This window comes from Anabrus simplex, chromosome 2, assembly GCF_040414725.1.
Source record: "Anabrus simplex isolate iqAnaSimp1 chromosome 2, ASM4041472v1, whole genome shotgun sequence".
Taxonomy (NCBI): domain Eukaryota; kingdom Metazoa; phylum Arthropoda; class Insecta; order Orthoptera; family Tettigoniidae; genus Anabrus; species Anabrus simplex.
The window spans coordinates 4,847,501-4,870,261 of NC_090266.1; the positions used below are offsets into that span (position 1 = coordinate 4,847,501).

At 42.0% G+C, this 22,761-nt stretch overlaps 1 protein-coding gene across 1 annotated transcript in view; it reads left to right on the top strand.

Annotated features, from left to right (window-relative positions):
• The window catches only part of LOC136863901 (dynein beta chain, ciliary-like), a 5,220,903-nt gene that overhangs the window by 2,595,458 nt on the left and 2,602,684 nt on the right, over positions 1-22,761 (top strand). The window contains exon 46 of the mRNA XM_068226514.1: positions 880-1,053. Within this exon, the coding sequence (XP_068082615.1) occupies positions 880-1,053 (174 nt within the window). The remainder of the gene's footprint in view (positions 1-879; positions 1,054-22,761) is intronic.

Consider the following 22,761-nt stretch of genomic DNA (forward strand, 5'->3'; position numbering starts at 1 on the left):
AGTATGTATGTATGTATCTATGTATGTATGTATGTATGTATGTATGTATGTATGTATGTAAGTATGTATGTATGTAAGTATGTAAGTATGTATGTATGTATGTATGTATGTATGTATGTATGTATGTATGTATGTATGTATGTATGTAAGTATGTATGTATGTATCTATGTATGTATGTATGTATGTATGTATGTATGTATGTATGTATGTAAGTATGTATGTATGTAAGTATGTAAGTATGTATGTATGTATGTATGTATGTATGTATGTATGTATGTATGTATGTATGTATGTATGTATGTATGTATGTATGTATGTATGTATGTATGTATGTATGTATGTATGTATGTATGTATGTATGTATGTATGTAAGTATGTATGTATGTATGTATGTATGTATGTATGTATGTATGTATGTATGTATGTATGTATGTATGTAAGTATGTATGTAAGTATGTATGTATGTATGTAAGTATGTATATTAAAACGTTGCGAGAGAAACGGAAGTGAGGGCTTTAGTGCTGAACTCTACAGGTTCATACCGGAAGGAGATTGGTTGTCAACGAGTATATAACAATGTGGTTTTGCATAAAAATAAATTGTTAGGAACAGTGTAATAACAAACGTCTTAGTCAGGTATCTACCCTTTCATTAAGTTTCCTTAATAAATACGATCCATATCTGCGAGATTTTCTGTGGTAGCAACTCCGTTAACCTGATCCACGGGCTTTCTAGATTTCTCACTCTTGCATTTAATACTGCTCAACAGTTTGTAATTTAGTGTAGCAGATATTGATATATATATATATGTATATATATATATAGTGTTTGAACTGAAGGTGATACTTGGTTCTAATAAAATACATTCCTTATTCCAGATTACCGACTGCCGCTTAGAGTTCTCAAAATGGTGGACGAATGAATTTAAGACAGTTGAGTTTCCCACTCAAGGAACGGTTTTTGACTACTTCGTACATCACGACAGCAAACAGTTCATTCCGTGGAGTGAGAAGCTTTCAAAGTTTGAACTAGACCCTGAAGCCCCTCTGCAGGTAAAGTATACTTCCTGCTCGGCATTTATTATAATGAATGGAAGCACAGCTAGTAAATCACTGGTCAATGACTTGCCTGAATATATTAACTCCGAGAATATGTACTGGCACAACCATGCCTCTGAAAACCGTCAAATGACTTAGGCAGACCAAGATCAATCCTGTTATTATTACAATTATTGTTACGGGGACACCCGTGGGTCAGAAAGAGGTGAATGAAAGTGCCGGGGTGAATGGGTCTATCTACAACACCAAAGTTAATTTAAAACTTTAACAAAGGTTATATTTCTTTAGAACTTCAAACTTAACAATTTCTTTTAAACAATATTAAAGGTACAAGTAGTAATCCAAGATGCAGAACATTGACATTTTACAACAGGAAGAGGAATTATTTAATGAGGGGCAGAAGTCCCCTAATCCAAGGACACTTGCTCCCCAACTCACAATACCTAGCCTCCCCAGAGGCACACTTTACAGTTACAAAACTTGGGGAAGAACTAACAGGCTCTCGGTTTCTTCTAGCCTATTCAAGGCAATATCCAAAAATTACAGTCACTCGCCCATCAAGGCACAACTTATAAATTGAAAGGTAATGTTATACAGGGGTATCTAGTACCTAACATACAGGGCCTTTGCGGGAAAGAACAGGTGAAGTAAATGGCCCGAAACACAAAATAAATGGAGGCGTAAACTTGCACTCCTAGATATGAACACTAAAACAACCTAAGGGGCTCCAGGCCTACGAAACAGGGGCTATCCCCAAACTACTGAGGTGACTCGTATAGAAATTACTTTAACACATTACAGAAGTAAAAACAGTTACAAAACGTAGTCACCTCAAACCAAGATGAAGGGGAGCTCGAGAGGGTACATCACTTTCTAACCCCGATTTACAGTTAAAGATTTTATGAAATTTTACATTAGCCGGAAGAAAGTTACAATTTAGAAGAGTTTGCTACATAACTAACGATTCGGACCTTTCCCTCGGATTAAAGTGCGGAGGTAGCAAGAAAGAATGAAGTTAAGTGGCCATTACCTTATAGATGTTTTGACTGCCGACGGAAGAGGTCACCCACCTCCTGCTCAACCACACACACTCTCAGAAAGACGACGATCAATTGGCCAAGTAACGTGAAAAGCCGCAGTTTATAAACCCTCAGGGAAAATTCGAGATCATTCAAGAATAAACCAACCACAGCCTCTCAATTTAATTGGTCAATTTCAAAGTTACACTCAGAATCGAACAAGAAGCCTTTGAGAGGTTGAAAATTAATTACAGAAATTAGTGATTGGATAAATTCAAATCTGGCGAACTTCTTACACCTCGCACCGGGGTGCATGATCATAGTTTTTAGTGGTGTCCTCTGTGAAAAATGTCAAAACTTCTAGATAAATGGCGAACAAAACTGAGAAATTCACTCAGGTCAGGAAACTGTACAAAAACAAAATTACCTAATATTTCGGTGGTGACATCTGATTAAAGTTGTAAGTTCCTATTGTAGTAGTTTCCACCTTAGTTCGATAGAGGAGTTCATTTTTTTTTTTTTGCTAGTTGCTTTACGTCGCACCGACACAGATAGGTCTTGTGGCGACGATGGGATAGGAAAGGCCTAGGAGTTGGAAGGAAGGGGCCGTGGCCTTAATTAAGGTACAGCCCCAGCATTTGCCTGGTGTGAAAATGGGAAACCACAGAAAACCATCTTCAGGCCTGCCGATAGTGGGATTCGAACCTACTATCTCCCGGATGCAAGCTCACAGCCGCGCGCCTCTACGCGCACGGCCAACTCGACCGGTAGGAGTTCATTTAGGCGCTAATTTTGAATTCGCGGTGTTGAGGTGTACCTCCCGGTACAGACCCCCCCCCAATGTCCTTCCTCGGAGTGACACAGGTGAATTTTCGGAAAATATTTTCAGTTGAAGGGAAAAAATATGTCTATTTTTTGTAGATAGGTAGAAACTTGTTTAACTCCAGCTTTAGAGTGTCCTTATTATTTTGGAATATTAAATACATGTTGATAGGATTGACGGCAAGACATGCCGCCGCTGCCGATACCCAGTTGAGGTCACCCGGTCCCCTCATGTACCCTCAGATACAGCTCTCCCGATACTATGAGAAGTGTATGTAGAGTCCCCAGATGAGCTGGCGGTCGTGTCACCGCACTTCAGCCTTTGCCGGGGGATGGACTCTTCACGGGAGTGGCGTGGGCCCGTACCCCACTTCTGTTGCAGTACGGTGGCAGACAGCTGAGGGGGCACAGAACAGTAAGATCACGGCGACAGAAATGTGTTGTTGCAGACTTGAGTGTACGATCTTTATTGGTGATGCAGAGGGGCGGGCGGCGTGGAAAGTGTCTTAGTGCCAATAGTGCCGAGATGCAGGAGACGGGTCTTGATAATGACCACTAAGGAATTAACAGCAGGAAAACCAGAGGGGAAGATCGTACATACAAATCATGCACGTAAGGAAATAAAACCATAGGGCAGAAGGCCTTAATTTAAAAAAAATATAACCTCAAAAGCTGCTGCTAAATTTTAGTGGCAAATAGATACTGCCATTAAACAGGTTTTACTTGAGAGAGGTGCACTCTAAAGATCCTCTACGTGGCTGGATTGCTCACTAATAATGTAACGGGAGTCAGGAAATCCAATATAATGCACGGCCCATGAAATCTGGGGGCAAGCTTGCCCGCGAGAACAAAGATTCTAACCATGATTTGATCTCCGATATTAAATTGGTAGTCCTCCGTCCACGATCATATCTTTCCCTAACATTTTCATGGGACACTTTAAGATTGGCCTTACCCTCCTTCCAATGATCTCTAATACTATCGGGATGTATTATCTCTGGTAAAATATCATTGAATGGCCAAAGGTTAGAGAGCGGTGTGTTTGGCACAAATTTAAACATCAGAGAAGCTGGAGTGAACTTGTGAGACTCATTAACCGCCCAATTCAAAGCAAAGGCCGACCAATGCAGGGACGTATCCCACCTGGAATGATCTTCATGATGAAATGCGATGAGAGCTGATCTAAGATTTCGCTTGACCCGCTCAGCCAGAGATGTTTGAGGATAATACGCCGAAGTAGACCTAGTTACATGTGATATAGACAGATCAAAACAGAATTTACGGAAGAGGTTGGAGGTAAATGCTTTAGTATTATCAGGAACTATATATTGACAAGGACCAAGAGAAGCAAAGATGGTATTTAAACAAGAAATATTCGACTGAGCAATTGCCAGCTTAGTCGGAAATAACCAGGAAAATCTTGTGAAACCATCTACACACACTAGAATGAATTTCTTGGCGTTCCCCTTTGATTGGGGGAAGGGTCCGACGCAGTTTATATAGAGGCGTTACATGGGGCCCGACGCTTGATGAGAAGGTAATAGACCTAGCTTAGTGGACATGGTGGGTTTACTAAGCAAACATTATTTACAAGATTGTACAAGTTCACGATTTTTTCCGTCCATACCCCTCCAAATGAACATTCCTCGGATCTTTTCCCGAGTTTCGAAGATGCCTAAATGCCCACCCAATGGGGTCTCATGATAATACTTGAAGATCATAGGCACAAGAACAGCTGGAACTACTACTTTCATCTTTAAATCATGCCTCGACGGGCAAGATAAAACCCCGTTCCTCAACACATAAGGGACGACATGTTCGCCAGAAGAAAGGGTTTCAATAATAGGGGCCAGCACAGGATCTTCACGTTGATATTTTTCAATATCCCTGAACAACATGGGGGCGTCAGTTAGAATGACATTAATGCCCGAAGGTATGGGCGTAGGAAGAGAAGAACTATCTTCACATAATGAGAAAACATGCGGCTTATTCCATCCGCCACGACATTTTCAGATCCTCTGATATGCCTAACATGGAACTGGAAGGCAGTAATCACGATGGTCCAACGGGCTATACGACCAGTACGACGCGGCCTAGCTAAGACCCAACTTAAGGCCTGATTATCTTTTTCCAGATCGAACTTGACATGTTCCAAATAAAGGCGGAACTTCTCTAGTGCAAATAAGACTGCCAAACACTCAAGTTCGTAGATGGAATATATGGCTTCTTGGGTCGATAGTGTCCTAGACGCATAGGCGATGGGTCGCCTTCCGAGATCCGTTTCCTAAAGAAGCACAGCAGCTACGGCCGAAGATGAGGCGTCGGTTTGAACGATGAATTTCTTCGAGAAATCAGGCATAGCGAGGACAGGGGCGTTGAAAGTAGCTAATTTTAAATCTTCAAAAGCGGCTTGTTGAGACGGCCCCCACTCGAATTTGACGCACGCCTTTCCTACGAAGTAAGTTCAAGGGCGTCGCTCTGTCAGCGAAGTTTAAATTTCCTGAAGAAATTCACCATGCCGTTGAACCTGGCAATACCTTTGATGTCCTTAGCAGGTTTAAAATCACGGATGGCTTGTGTTCTAGAATGATCAATAGAAACACCATCGGGTGACACAATATACCCTAGGAATGACATGGAAGGTTTAGCAAAAGCTACCTTGGATAACTTGACAGTAAACCCAGCCTTACGAAGGTGATTGAGTACTTCCTTTAGATGATCTAGGTGTTCTTCAAAGGTCTTAGACAATACGACGACATCATCAAGATAAAGATACAATTATTCAAATTTGATGTCGGAGAAGACCCTATCTAACAGTCTAGTAAGCATGGCTGCCCCCGTGGAGAGCATGAAAGACACGCGGTTGTACTCATACAAGTTCCAATCCGTGGAGAAAGCTGTTAGATGCTTCGATTCTTCAGCTAGAGGGATTTGGTTGTACGCCTGATTAAGGCCTAAATTTTCCGAAACCATAAAAAACAAGAGTGAAGGTCGTAAAGCGGTACAGATTGTAACACCACCTTGCGATTTAAAGCCCTATAGCCAATCACAGGCCTGAAGCCACCTTGGGGTTTCGGCGTCAGGAAAATAGGCCATGAATACACCGAATTATACGGTCGAATAATACCATCGTTTAGCATTTGGACGATGATCATTTAGAGCCTTCATTTTAGGTTGAGACAGCCTATAAGGTGGAAACCTAACTGGGATCGAACCCGTAACCTCAATCTTGTATTCAATAATAATAATTTCGTTTGGCTATTTCTAGCCGAGTTCAGTCCTGTAGGTAACTGCGTGTTATTGTGGTGGAGGATTGTGTTATGTGTTGTGTGTGAGTTGCAGGGATGTTGGGGACAGCACAAACACCCAGCCCCCGGGCCAATGGAATTAACAAATGGAGGTTAAAATCTCCGACCCGGCCGGGAATCGAGCCCGGGACCCTCTGAACCGAAGGCCAGTACGCTGACCATTCAGCCAACGAGTCGGACAAACTCGTGTCCTTATCCCGAGGTGGTGCAGCTCTTTTCAGGCACACCCCCATTGGAGGTGAGCTGCATGTACAATTTCAAGCACATAAAAGCCCTACTGCCATTCCTTAATTTCTGGCAGTACAGGGAATCGAACCCGGGCCCCCGAGGACGGCAGGTAATAACACTCACCGTTACGCTACGGAGGCGGACTTGTATTCAATGAGGTCAGTAACACCAAGTGTATCGGAAAATACATCCGGAAACGACTGACTCAACTTACGATTACTATCTGCCTGCTCCTCAGGTAGATGTATAAGGTCCAACAACATCTCATCCTCGGTAGGCGAAACAGATGAACATGATGCCTTAATGATCGTCAACTACCTGAGTGTGTGTGTTAAGACAGGAGGCGGGGCGCCGCATTCTTCGGCAGGTAATACACCAGCCCATTTAATGGCCTCCAGTTTTATATCTCTGTAGCTATCTCCGCCAAACTTATCCGAGGGGAGCGTTCTAAACTTAAACTATGTAACCGTTTGATCTATAAAAAATAAACTCCTTCCTTTTGATGTAAAATTTCATAAACTATTACATTGTAAATTGGGTATAGGGAGTGCGTTACCCTCTCGAGTTCCCCTTCAATTTACCTTGAGGTGACTACCCAGGCAGCACGGAAGGTCTAAGATATGCATTTAAAGGGGAGTTAGGGATTGGAATAACTTACCAAGGGAGATGTTCAATAAATTTCCAATTTCTTTGCAATCATTTAAAAAAAGGCTAGGAAAACAACAGATAGGGAATCTATCACCTGGAAGACTGCCCTAAATGCAGATCATTAGTGATTGATTAACTGATTTGTAACTGTTTCATTTCCTGTAATGCATTAAATCATCCTTTCATTCTAGTCACCTCAGTAGCTTGGGATTAGCCTCTGTATCATCGGGCCGTGAGCCCAATTAGGGTTTTATACTTGGTTTACTATGAGGGCAAATGTACGCCTCCATTCATTCTGTGTGTTTTGTCAGTAATTTAAGCAGTTTTTCTTTCCATGAAGGCCCAGTAGTTTGGGTAGGTTGTGCCTAGAGAGGCCTGAGATTGTAGGCTGTAAGTCAGTCTCCTTTATTGAATTCTGAGAGCTTCTAAACTCTTTCTGTGTAATATTGAGTGGGGCCTTTGGAGCAAAGCGCTCTTGAATTGGGTGATTTCTCTCCTCGCCTAAATAAAATGCAACATTTGTGATGTCGTAAACTTGTACATTTGGAGCTGAAAGCTCAGCGCTTGTAATTTCCAACCCTTGGGTTTTCTTTCTTGCATCAAACTGCTATTTGTACCGGTAAACTCGTTATTTCACTAAGAGAAAAGTTTTAAGAAATGTAACCTTTATTTTTTTTGTTCTTAGTTAATCTTTGATATCGTAGATAGACCCATTCCAACCAGCACCATCTTTCACCACTCTCTGAACCATGAACACTCCGTAACAGTAATAATAATGGTTAGCTGCTGTGAAATAATTTATAATAATAATAATAATAATAATAATAATAATAATAATAATAATAAAACAATCATAATAATAATAATGTTGTTGTTTGAGTCATCAGTCCTTAGACTGGTTTGATACAGCACTCCATGCCACCCTATCCTGTGCTAACCTTTTCATTTCTACGTAACTATTGCATCCTACATCTGCTCTAATCTGCTTGTCATATTCATACCTTCGTTTACCCCTACCGTTCTTACCACCTAAACTTCTTTCAAAAACCAACTGAACAACTCTTGGGTGTCTCAAGATGTGTCCTATCATTCTATCTCTCCTTCTCGTCAAATTTCGCCAAATCGATCTCCTCTCACCAATTCGATTCCGTATCTATTCATTCGTGATTCGATCTATCCATCTCACCTTCAGCATTCTTCTGTAACACCACATTTCTAAAGCTTCTATTCTCTTTTTTCTGAGCTAGTTATCGTCAATGTTTCACTTCCATACAATGCCACTCTCCACACGAAAGTCTTCAAAAACATCCTTCTAATTCAGATATCAATGTTTGAAGTGAGAAAATTTCTTTTCTTAAGAAAGCTCTTCCTTCCTTGTGCTAGTCTGCATTTTATGTCCTCCTTACTTCTGCCATCGTTAGTTATTTTACTACCCAAGTAACAATATTCATCTACTTCCTTTAAGACTTCACTTCCTAATCTAATATTTCCTACATCACCTGCCTTCGTTCGACTGCACTCCATTACCTTCGCTTGGACTTATTTATTTTCATCTGGTACTCCTTACCCAAGAATTCATCCATACCATTCAGCAACTTCACGAGATCTTCTGCAGTCTCAGATAAAATAACAATGTCATCGGCAAATCTTAAGGTTTTGATTTCCTCTCCTTGGACTGTGATTCCCTTTCCAAATTTCTATTTGATTTCCTTTACTGCCACTTCTATGTAAACATTGAAAAGGATAGGGGACAAACTGCAGACTTGCCTCACTCCTTTCTGGATTGCTGCTTTGTTTTCAAAGCCCTCGATTCTTATCACTGCAGACTGAATTTTATACAGATTGTAGATAGTTCTTCGTTCTCGGTATCTGATCCCTATCATCTTCAGAATCATAAACAGCTTGGTCCAATCAACTTTATCGAATGCCTTTTCTAGATCTACGAATGCCATGTACGTGCGCTTGTCCTTATTGATTCGATCCTCTAAGATCAGACGTAAAGTCAGGATTGCTTCACGTGTTCCTACATGTTTCTGAAGCCAAATTGATCTTCTCCCAACTCAGCTTCAACTTGTTTTTCCATTCTTCTGTAAATAATACGTGTTAAAATTTTGCAGGCATGAGATACGAAACTAATGGTGCGGTAGTTTTCACACCTGTCAGCACCGGCTTCCTTGGGAATAGGTATAACAACAATCTTCCGAAAAATCGGAAGGGACTTCTCCTGTCTCATACATCTTGCACAGTAAATGAAATAACCTTGCCATGCTGGTTTCTCCTAAGGCAGTCCGTAATTCAGAGGGAATGTCATCAATTCCAGGTGCCATGTTCCTATTGAGGTCACTCAGAGCTCTGTCAAATTCTGACCTCAAAATTGGGTCTCCCATTTCATCAGCATCAACAGCTTCTTCATGTTCCAGAACCAAATTATCTACATCTTTTCCTTGATACTGTTACGGAAGGTCTCCGTGGTAGTTAGAGCTGAAAGGAGGTGCGGGCTGGAATGATCTCAACTACAAAATTAAAGTTAATTTAAAACTTTAACAAAGGTTATATTTTCTTATCAAAATCAACAAATAACAGAGTATAACAAATACCAAGTAGCAGATCAACAATTAACAAATTACAGCTCATTACAAAATTTGGGCTTCGAGCCCCAAGTTTACTTTCTGAGCTCTCAGCTCACGATCAGAACTGCTAAAGGGCAGAAAACCCCTAAGTACAAGGAGCACTTGCTCCTAATTACAATGTTAAGGAAAAAAGAGCAGACCCGCTCTCAATTTGACAATCCTCTCAAAGGCCACGACAACTTTCACTTCAGACTGCCCTTAAGGCACACCAAGAACCAGGGGTATTAGATACCCAACCTACAGGGCCTTTACATGAGGAAAAACAAACATCAGGTTAAGTTACTGGCCCATAATGCAAAATAGAATGGAGGCGATAACTTGCACTCCTACACAACGTTTTGTCTAAAAACCTATGTGGCGCTAGGCCGATGATACAGGGGCGAATCCCAACCTATGGAGGTGACTAGTCGCCAAAATAAGTTTAAGACTTTAAGAAGGAAGAGAAAAACGGTTACGAAAATATATTCACCTCAAATTCACAACGAAGGGGAGTTCGAGAGGAAGAAGCACTCTCTATCCCCGCTTTATAGTAAAAGAGATTAGAAGTTTTTACATACACAGAAAGGAAATTTACATTTTAAAGGAATAGGTTACATATTAAAGGCTTCGAAACCTCCCCGAGAGTTAAACTGCTGAGCTAGCGCAAAATAAAGATGTTAACAGGCCATTACCTTGTTGAAGAACTTCTGCTTGAAGAAAGAGGCGCTTCCCACCCCCTGCTACATATTCACACACTAAGAGAGATATTACTGAAGTGGCACCGAGACAATAAAATCAGCAGTTTATATACCCTCGTGGAACATTCGAGACCTTTCAGGAATGAGTAGACAGACCCTTTCGTTTTATTGGCTAACATCAAAAGTTACACACAACATGAACAAGAAACCTAGGAATGGAGGAAAATTAATTTAGAAAATTCGGGATTGGCTGAATTCAAAACTGGCGGAAACAGAGATCAATATTGCCAACCCAAAACCTGAAAGAAAGAAATTTAACAATGAACAAACTTATGGATACAAGGTTTCTTCAAAAAACAGTTCCATCACTTCGCACCAGAGTGCACAATCGTAGTCTTTTCTCTGTAGAGACATCTAGAACAGAATGTCCACACTTCTTGATACGGAATAAACAAACACAAATCGAAATAGACACAGTTCAGAACTCTTCAAAATTACCAAGTCTACAATAGTGACATCTTCCGAGAAACCGTTGAGTTAATACGGTTTGTTAAAGTTCAGGCTTTCTCCTGTAGAGGAGTTTTTAACTGGCGCAATATTTAAATTGCGGGGTCGGGCTGTACCAACCGGTACAGACCTCCCCCCCCCCCCATCAAAAAAATGTTCTTCCAAGGGTTGACACCGAGGAAAACAAAAAAAATATTTTAAAACAAAATCCACGTTTTTTTTTTTTTTTTTGCAGATTGGATGAAGAAAAATTTAGCTGCGAAAATACCAATTTTTCAGTAGTCAGAGATCTCTTAATAGGTTTGGTACTGGTGGGTGCGACTAGATTAAGTCCAGTTTTAAACTTTTGTAGTAGATTTTGATGTTTGTAGTAGTTGAATTCAAAAACACTTTAATTCTTGAAGAGAAAAAACACTTTTTGATTCCACCAAACGTTGATTTGAAGCAAAAAATTATTAATCGTAGAAATAAAGTCTCCATGTAGCTGAAGAAGAACCTTAGCTGTTGATTAAGTTTGACGGCCAGACCAGCCGCCGCTGCTTATGTCCAGAGGAGGCCGCTCGGACCCCTCGAGTACTCTGAGATACACCTCTCCCGCTACTATGAGAGGGGTAGTGGTGGTGAAGCACGCCGCACACGCGACGATTGTTTACTGTCCGCGGGCAGTTTGCAGGTGGTGCGCAGCACATCAGCCTTGGCCGGAAGGAGGACTCTGGCGCGCCGTACACAGGTGGAGTGGGCCCGTACCCCACCTCAGTAGCGGTACGGCGCCGCACGGCTGCTGGGGCACTGAAACATTAAGATCTCCGCGGCAGAATTTTGTTGGACCATAATGGTTTCAGGGTACATTCTTTCTGGTGAGGCTGAGGGGCCAGCGGCGTGGAAGTTTTTATTTCATTTTAATTAGCCACTGGTGTGGTTTAGCAGGAGACGGGAGCGTGGTAATGGCCGTATGGAGAGGACAGCAGAGTAACCTCAAGGAAGGTTTCACAATATTTATACAAGGCAGATTCAAACACATGTAAAAATATAAGGGGCAGAAGGCCTTAAAATGAAATTAAAAATATAACCTCCAGGATTCTTACAAAATTATAAAGACCAAGTTAGCACGGAAAGTACACAGGTTTCACCTGCGACAGGTGAACCCTAAATATTCTCTCGGTGGCGGGATTGTTTAGTAACAACGTCACCGGGGTAAGGAAATCTAAAATGATGCACGAAATCTGGGGGCAAGTTTGCCCGCGGGAACAAAATTCTTGACCATAACCTGGTCGCCTACCTTCAAATGGGTGGGTCTCTGTCCACGATCATATCTTTCCCTAACCTTTTCATGAGAAACCTTAAGGTTGGCCTTAGCCTTCTTCCAAAGCTCTTTAATGTTATCAGGATCTATTGTCTCAGGTAGAATATCACTCAGAGAGCAAAGGTTAGAGAGGGGCGTGTTTGGAACATACTTGAACATCAAAGAAGCTGGAGTAAATTTATGGGATTCATGAACCGCCGACTTCAAAGCGAAAGCTAACCAATGCAGGGACGTGTCCCACCTAGAATGATCGTCGTGATGATAGGCAATAAGAGCCGACCTCAGATTACGATTGACCCGTTCAGCAAGAGATGGTTGAGGATAGTAAGCAGAAGTAGTTACGTGCGAGATGGCTAGATCAAAACAGAATTTACAGAAAAGATTGGAGGTGAAAGCCTTAGCATTGTCGGACACAATATATTGACACGGACCAAAAGAAGCAAAAATGGAATTTAAACAGGAAGTAGTGGACTGAGCGGTAGCCAGCTTAGTCGGAAATAACCAAGAAAATATAGTAAAGCCATCTACACACACAAGGATGAACTTGCTGGCATTCCCCTTTGACTGGGGGAAGGTTCCTGCGTAGTCGATGTAAAGACGTTCCATGGGGCGCGATGCTTGATGAGAAGGCAAAAGCCCTTGCTTAGTAGACATGGTGGGTTTACTAAGCCAACAAGATTTACAAGCTTTAACTAGTTCACGAATTTCACCGTCCATACCTTTCCAAATGAACATCTCCCGGATCTTTTCATGGGTTTTGAAGATACCTAAATGTCCCCCTAATGGGGTCTCATGATAGTACTTGAAGATCATGGGCACAAGAACGGCTGGGACCACCACTTTCATCTTATTATCATGCCTCGACGGGCAACATAAAACACCATTCCTCAGTAAATAAGGGACGACGTGTTCCCCAGAAGAAAGGGTTTCCATTATCGGAGCCAGCGTCGGATCTTAACGTTGATATTTTTCAATATCCCTAAAGAGCATGGGAGCATCTGTTAGAATGGCATTGACCTCAGGAGGCATGGACTCGGGAGGTGAAGAACTATCAACCAGTTCATGGGTCTCTACGTCATTGGAAAACATACGGCTTAGTCCGTCTGCCACAACATTTTCAGTACCTCTGATATGCCTAACATCAAACTGGAAGGCAGAAATCCTGATGGTCCAGTGGGCTATACGACCCGTACGACGCGGCCTACCTTAGACCCAACTTAAGGCTTTGTTACTGTGTATCACAATAGTTGCTCATCAGAGTGCAGCACCTTTCAGGTAGCACGCGCCTCCAGCAATGTGTTCCCGGGACGCTGGGGTTGACTTCCGGTGAGAGCGTCCCAGATACTTGTAAGACAACATGGTGTGATACACGCGTCATTCGAGTAATGCTAAGATGCCTCACGAACATCAAGCTCCATAGCTATGTGGAGTTTCATTTTATCATGTAATTCTATTGTTAAGTGTCTCAGTGTACATACTCAATGTTAATAAACCAACATGAATTATATTTTATGCATTATAAAGATCCGAGTGATTATTTGTGCCAGCGCAACTAAATTCAAACCATTATACAGTCCACTCATTAACTTGTACCAGACCACAAAACATTTTGGTCATCACCGGACCCGGATCTTTAATAATCGTGCGTAATTTGTGAAAATGCGAAGTAAATCTATGACAGTTACTCGCGCTTCCTTCATCGTGTGCATACTAGTGCTTACATCACACCACGTGGCGCGGAAGACGCGGTAAAAGCTTAGCACAAGGCTGCGTGTATTTTGTTACTGAAATCACATCAAATTACTGCAAGTGGTCCAAAACTTGCATGGTTCACGAGAATATTAGTGTCTGAAAGCTTCAATTCGACTACCCAACACGACAACGCAGTGTGTGGAGTCCAGGGTTCATCTTATCAGCACGACTACAAGACGAAGGATGCAGGGAAAATAAGTATTATACAGGTCAGATTTTCCTTTTCTTATTTGTTATCCTTTCCATTCCGAGATGGATGAGCAGCAACTACAAAAGTTAATAAAGCAAAGAACCAGTATTAAGGCGCGAAAGTAGTATAATAAGCGGGTTCGGCCGCCTCCCCCTCCTCCCACCGCCTCCTCCGCCGCCTCCTCCGCCGCCTCCTCCGCCGCCCGCGGGAAATTTGAATTTTGGCGGGAAATTTGAATTTTGGCGCGAGATTTGAATTTGTAAACAAAGCCACGTGCTTTTTGACAGCTGTCATCGACAACAACGCAACGCTAACCTCACTGCTGCCATCTTGACGGGCCTAAACCTCACTAGTGCCAACTTAACCTAACTAGCATGAGGTAAACAAAGCCACGTGTTTTTTGACAGCCACGTGCTTTTTGACAGACAACAACGCATCGCTAACCTCAGTACTGCCATCTTGACGGGCCTAAACCTCAGTAGTGCCAACTTAACCTCACTAGCGCGAGGTAAACAAAGCCACGTGCTTTTTGACAGCCACGTGCTTTTTGACAGATTTGTAAACAAAGCCACGTGCTTTTTGACAGCTGTCATCGACAACAACGCATCGCTAACCTCAGTACTGCCATCTTGACGGGCCTAAACCTCAGTAGTACCAACTTAACCTAACTAGCGTGTGGTAAACAAAGCCACGTGCTTTTGACAGCCACGTGCTTTTTTGACAGCTGTCATCCGCCATCTTTAAACTACAGAGCACCGTGCTGCCCTCTTTCATCACCTATCATCGGCAGTGCTGCCATCTTGACAGACCTAAACCTTAGTGCTACCAACTTAACCTCACTAGCTCGAGATAAACAAATCCACGTGCTTTTTGACAGCCACGTGCTTTTTTGATAGCTGTCATCCGCCATCTTTGAGCACAGTGCTGCCCTCTTTAGCTACTTACCTTTGAAATGTGGTGGCGGATAATTTGAAAAATGCTTTTCGACAAGCAGCCATCTTTGAGCACCGTGCTACCCTCTATGTGGTGGCGGCAAATTGAAAAATTCCACGTGCTCTTGTTTGGAAACAAACTCACGTGCTTTTTCGACAGCTACCATCTGCCATCTTTAATCTATAGAGCACAGTGCTGCCCTCTTTAGCTACTTACCTTTGAAATGTGGTGGCGACAAATTCCACGTGCTCTTGCTTAGTAAACAAACTCACGTGCTTTTTTGTCAGCTGTCATCCGCCATCTTTAATCTATAGAGCACAGTGCTGCCCTCTTTATCGTAGTAGATGTAAATTCGTCACAGCTGTCATCCGCAGTGCTGCCATCTTAACGGGCTTAAACCTAAGTGCTACCAACTTAACCTTACTAGCGCGAGATAAACAAATCCACGTGCTTTTTGACAGCTGTCATCCACCATCTTTAATCTATAGAGCACAGTGGTGCCCTCTTTAGCTACTTACCTTTGAAATGTGGTGGCGGATAATTTGAAAAATGCTTTTTGATAGCAGCCATCTTTGAGCACCGTGCTACCCTCTTTTGTGGTGGCAGGCAATTCCACGTGACAGCAGCCATCTTTAATCATGAGAGCACCGTGCTGCCCTCTATGTGGTGGCGGCAAATTCTACATGCTCTTGTTTGGAAACAAACTCACGTGCTTTTTTCTGACAGCTGTCATCCGCCATCTTGCATCACAAACCTCAGTGCTGCGCTCTTTAGCTAGATACCTTTGAAATGTGGTGGCGGCAATTTGAAAAAAATCTATGTGCTCTTGTTTAGTAAACAAAGCCACGTGCTTTTTATGACAGCTATCATCCACCATCTTTAATCAATAGAGCACTGTGCTGCTATCATGCAGGCAATTTCATCACCTGTCATCCGCCATCTTTTAATGAACAGAGCACCGTGCTGCTCTCTGTAGTAGCGGGCAATTTGAAAAGTTCTGTTAGCTGTCATCCGCCATCTTTAATCCAGAGAGCACCGTGCTGCCATCTATGTGGTGGCGGCAAATTCTACGTGCTACGCGCAGCTGTCATCCACCATCTTACATCGCAAACCTCAGTGCTACACTCTATGTGGTGGCGGATAATTTAAAAAGAAAAATTCTACATCAGTCCTCTCTCGACGCTAATTGCACAAGATGGTGACTATACATGACTCTTTAAAGGTGCTTATGCAAGATGATCGCTATACATAGACGCCCTTGGGATGCTTGCGCAAGATGGCGGTTATACAAGGCTCCTTATGAGGGATGCTTGCGCGAGATGGTGGTTGCCCTTATGAGGCGGCTTAAGGATCCATGACTAGAGACGCCCTAAGGATGCTTGCGCAAGATGGCGGATGCAAGATGGCGGCTATACATAGCTCCTTATGAGACAGCCAGTACTCGATACAACATGTGATCAGAACATTGATTGATGTGTTCAGAACACTGTACTCGATACAACATGTGATTAAAACATTGTGTGGTGTGTTCAGAACACTACATAAGTAGAATCGAACGCTGTATTAGGGGATACCTTTGTTTAGATTGAAACATAACAAGACTAGAATTGAACACTGCACATTGATTGATTGATGTGTTCAGAACACAAAATAAGTAGAATCGAACACTGTACTCGATGTCGTTAACTTCAACATGTGATTAAAACATTGTCTGGTGTGTTCAGAACACTACATAAGTAGAATCGAACGCTGTACAACATGTTAGGGGATACCTTTGTTTAGATTGAAACATAACAAGACTAGAATTGAACACTGCACTCGATGTCGTTACATGCGATCAGAACAATGATTGATGTGTTCAGATCACGAAACAAGTAGAACCGAACACTGTACAACATGTTAGGGGATACCTTTGTTCTAAGAAGATCAGCTTGAAACATAACAAGACTAGAATTGAACACTGCACTCGATACAACATGTAATCAGAACATTGATTGATGCGTTCAGATCACGAAACAAGTAGAACCGAACACTGTACAACATGTTAAGGGATACCTTGGTTTAGATTGAAACTAACAAGACTAACACTTCAAATGATTTGCTTAGTACGAAAATAAAAAAATATATACCGCGTAGCTAACTCGTTCATCACACTGCTAAGACGCTTAGTAATTGTGAATACACTCATACGAAAATCAAGAAAGCACACTGCGTAGCCAACTCGCTCGGCTCACTCGCTTAGTATTTGCAACACACACGGATAAGAATGTTCCGAGATACTTACATGTTTTTTAAGGGAGGGTGAAAGATCATAAATTATACGTACACATGTTGTCTCCTCCAAGTTGTAAGATGAAATAGACGCAGTACTGCGAGTTTCCGCTCTAGCTGGCGAACGGAAGTAGCATGATATCTCAGCAAAAAATAATACGCGTGAGCTTGCAAGTCAGACACAATGATGGATACCGCGATTCAAATCCTGGTAACTTATGACGTCGGGAAGGGTATCCGGCGAGCATCTAGCTGTAAATCCTCAATTCTCGACAGATTCTTAATCCGAGTTCTTTGACGTCAGGAAGGGCAACTAGTTGAAAACAATTATCGAACACGCATCGCGGAGGCAAGAGTGTGCAGCGATATGCTTGTTTAGACTTGCAGATTACGAAAAGAAACATAACAAGACTTGAGTCTTAAAACAAATTCTTGCGATTTAAAATCTTAGTCAGGAAGGGCATCCAGCAGTAAAACAATAGTTCGTGATTTAAAATCTAGCAGTAAAACCCCCGATTCTCGACAGATTCTTAATCCGAGTTCTTTGACGTCAGGAAGGGCAACTAGTTGAAAACAATTATCGATCACGCATTGCGAAGGCAAGAGTGTGCAGCGATATGCTTGTTTAGACTTGCAGATTACGAAAAGAAACATAACAAGACTTGAGTCTTAAAACAAATTCTTGCGATTTAAAATCTTAGTCAGGAAGGGCATCCAGCAGTAAAACAATAGTTCGTGATTTAAAATCTAAGAAGTGCATCTAGCTGTATATCCCCCGATTCTCGACAGATTCTTAATCCGAGTTCTTTGACGTCAGGAAGGGCAACTAGTTGAAAACAATTATCGAAAACGCATCGCGAAGGCAAGAGTGTGCAGCGATATGCTTGTTTAGACTTGCAGATTACGAAAAGAAACATAACAAGACTTGAGTCTTAAAACAAATTCTTGCGATTTAAAATCTTAGTCAGGAAGGGCATCCAGCAGTAAAACAATAGTTCGTGATTTAAAATCCAGCAGTAAAACCCCAGATTCTCGACAGATTCTTAATCCGAGTTCTTTGACGTCAGGAAGGGCAACTAGTTGAAAACAATTATCGAACACGCATCGCGAAGGCAAGAGTGTGCAGCGATATGCTTGTTTAGACTTGCAGATTACGAAAAGAAACATAACAAGACTTGAGTCTTAAAACAAATTCTTGCGATTTAAAATCTTAGTAAGGAAGGGCATCCAGCAGTAAAACAATAGTTCGTGATTTAAAATCTAAGAAGTGCATCTAGCTGTATATCCCCCGATTCTCGACAGATTCTTAATCCGAGTTCTTTGACGTCAGGAAGGGCAACTAGTTGAAAACAATTATCGAACACGCATCGCGAAGGCAAGAGTTTGCAGCGATATGCTTGTTTAGACTTGCAGATTACGAAAAGAAACATAACAAGACTTGAGTCTTAAAACAAATTCTTGCGATTTAAAATCATAGTCAGGAAGGGCATCCAGCAGTAAAACAATAGTTCGTGATTTAAAATCTAGCAGTAAAACCCCCGATTCTCGACAGATTCTTAATCCGAGTTCTTTGACGTCAGGAAGGGCAACTAGTTGAAAACAATTATCGAACACGCATCGCGAAGGCAAGAGTGTGCAGCGATATGCTTGTTTAGACTTGCAGATTACGAAAAGAAACATAACAAGACTTGAGTCTTAAAACAAATTCTTGCGATTTAAAATCTTAGTCAGGAAGGGCCACGCTAGAGTTCTGAGCCTATTAAATCCTATCGATCGATACTGCCAGTTTTGCGTCAGGAAGGGCAACTCAACAAATTCTTGCGATTTAAAATCCTAGTCAGGAAGGGCAGCCGGTCGTAAAACTATGGTGTGAGGCGGGGTGTGCAAAAAAGCCAGCATTAAGTAAGGGCTGTTGATAGGAGGCGTTAAACCATGTGCATGCTCCTTCACCAGGAGAAGCCTACATGCCGGTACCGTGCAGGTTCTTTCGATAGGAGTAGGCACTGTGTGTGTTTTAACCTCTCCGTACAATCATGATATTTTACGTTAGGAACTTACATAGGCTAAATGCTACACATTCCGTGTAAGAGGTTAGATACAGCCAGTTTTGCGTCAGGAAGGGCAACTCAACAAATTCTTGCTATTTAAAATCCTAGTCAGGAAGGGCAGCCGGTCGTAAAACTATGGTGTGAGGCGGGGTGTGCAAAAAAGCCAGCATTAGGTAAGGGCTGTTGATAGGAGGCGTTAAACCATGTGCCTGCTCCTTCACCAGGAGAAGCCTACATGCCGGTACCGTGCAGGTTTTTTCGATAGGAGTAGGCACTGTGTGTGTTTTAACCTCTCCGTACAATCATGATATTTTACGTTAGGAACTTACATAGGCTAAATGCCACACATTCCGTGTAAGAGGTTAGATACTGCCAGTTTTGCGTCAGGAAGGGCAACTCAACAAATTCTTGCGATTTAAAATCCTAGTCAGGAAGGGCAGCCGGTCGTAAAACTATGGTGTGAGGCGGGGTGTGCAAAAAAGCCAGCATTAAGTAAGGGCTGTTGATAGGAGGCGTTAAACCATGTGCATGTTCCTTCACCAGGAGAAGCATACATGCCGGTACCGTGCAGGTTCTTTCGATAGGTGTAGGCACTGTGTGTGTTTTAACCTCTCCGTACAATCATGATATTTTACGTTAGGAACTTACATAGGCTAAATGCTACACATTCCGTGGCAGAGCCGGGAATCGAACTCGGACCTCCGAGGGTAGCAGCTAACTACTACACTACAGAGGAGGACTATTTCAGAATATTTTACAACCTTAATTAGTACTGTGTTTTAAGAGCTTGAATGGTACTCAGCTAAGAAGACGTTCGCGAGTTACAAGCCGCTTATCAGTGTCCTCGTTCAAGGCCGAGCCGGAAGATACGTGTACAATTTCAGCTAACACACGCATTCCGCTGCTCGCTCTGCGCTGATACGACTTCATGGACAGTAGAACAAACCCATAGCCTACAGTATGCATACCTCTCACCCGGTAGTCCCGGGTTCGATTCTCTTGGGAATAAAAATGTGTTTAAATCGCAAGAATTTGTTGAGTTGTCCTTTGCACACTCTTGCCTTCGCGATGCGTGTTCGATAATTGTTTTCAACCGGTTGCCCTTCCTGACGTCAAAGAACTCGGATTAAGAATCTGTCGAGAATCGGGGGTTTAACTGCTAGATTTTAAATCACGAACTATTGTTTTACTGCTGGATGCCCTTCCTGACTAAGATTTTAAATCGCAAGAATTTGTTTTAAGACTCAAGTCTTGTTATGTTTCTTTTCGTAATCTGCAAGTCTAAACAAGCATATCGCTGCACACTCTTGCCTTCGCGATGCGTGTTCGATAATTGTTTTCAACCGGTTGCCCTTCCTGACGTCAAAGAACTCGGATTAAGAATCTGTCGAGAATCGGGGGTTTTACTGCTAGATTTTAAATCACGAACTATTGTTTTACTGCTGGATGCCCTTCCTGACTAAGATTTTAAATCGCAAGAATTTGTTTTAAGACTCAAGTCTTGTTATGTTTCTTTTCGTAATCTGCAAGTCTAAACAAGCATATCGCTGCACACTCTTGCCTTCGCGATGCGTGTTCGATAATTGTTTTCAACTAGTTGCCCTTCCTGACGTCAAAGAACTCGGATTAAGAATCTGTCGAGAATCGGGGGTTTTGCTGCTAGATTTTAAATCACGAACTATTCTTTTACTGCTGGATGCCCTTCCTGACTAAGATTTTAAATCGCAAGAATTTGTTTTAAGACTCAAGTCTTGTTATGTTTCTTTTCGTAATCTGCAAGTCTAAACAAGCATATCGCTGCACACTCTTGCCTTCGCGATGCGTGTTCGATAATTGTTTTCAACTAGTTGCCCTTCCTGACGTCAAAGAACTCGGATTAAGAATCTGTCGAGAATCGGGGGTTTTACTGCTAGATTTTAAATCACGAACTATTGTTTTACTGCTGGATGCCCTTCCTGACTAAGATTTTAAATCGCAAGAATTTGTTTTAAGACTCAAGTCTTGTTATGTTTCTTTTCGTAATCTGCAAGTCTAAACAAGCATATCGCTGCACACTCTTGTCTTCGCGATGCGTGTTCGATAATTGTTTTCAACTAGTTGCCCTTCCTGACGTCAAAGAACTCGGATTAAGAATCTGTCGAGAATCGGGGGTTTTGCTGCTAGATTTTAAATCACGAACTATTGTTTTACTGCTGGATGCCCTTCCTTACTAAGATTTTAAATCGCAAGAATTTGTTTTAAGACTCAAGTCTTGTTATGTTTCTTTTCGTAATCTGCAAGTCTAAACAAGCATATCGCTGCACACTCTTGCCTTCGCGATGCGTGTTCGATAATTGTTTTCAACTAGTTGCCCTTCCTGACGTCAAAGAACTCGGATTAAGAATCTGTCGAGAATCTGGGGTTTTACTGCTGGATTTTAAATCACGAACTATTGTTTTACTGCTGGATGCCCTTCCTGACTAAGATTTTAAATCGCAAGAATTTGTTTTAAGACTCAAGTCTTGTTATGTTTCTTTTCGTAATCTGCAAGTCTAAACAAGCATATCGCTGCACACTCTTGCCTTCGCGATGCGTTTTCGATAATTGTTTTCAACTAGTTGCCCTTCCTGACGTCAAAGAACTCGGATTAAGAATCTGTCGAGAATCGGGGGATATACAGCTAGATGCACTTCTTAGATTTTAAATCACGAACTATTGTTTTACTGCTGGATGCCCTTCCTGACTAAGATTTTAAATCGCAAGAATTTGTTTTAAGACTCAAGTCTTGTTATGTTTCTTTTCGTAATCTGCAAGTCTAAACAAGCATATCGCTGCACACTCTTGCCTTCGCAATGCGTGATCGATAATTGTTTTCAACTAGTTGCCCTTCCTGACGTCAAAGAACTCGGATTAAGAATCTGTCGAGAATCGGGGGTTTTACTGCTAGATTTTAAATCACGAACTATTGTTTTACTGCTGGATGCCCTTCCTGACTAAGATTTTAAATCGCAAGAATTTGTTTTAAGACTCAAGTCTTGTTATGTTTCTTTTCGTAATCTGCAAGTCTAAACAAGCATATCGCTGCACACTCTTGCCTTCGCGATGCGTGTTCGATAATTGTTTTCAACTAGTTGCCCTTCCTGACGTCAAAGAACTCCGATTAAGTATCTGTCGAGAATCGAGGATTTACAGCTAGATGCTCGCCGGATACCCTTCCCGACGGCATAAGTTGCCAGGATTTGAATCGCGGTATCCATCATTGTGTCTGACTTGCAAGCTCACGCCTATTATTTTTTGCTGAGATATCATGCTACTTCCGTTCGCCAGCTAGAGCGGAAACTCGCAGTACTGCGTCTATTTCATCTTACAACTTGGAGGAGACAACAT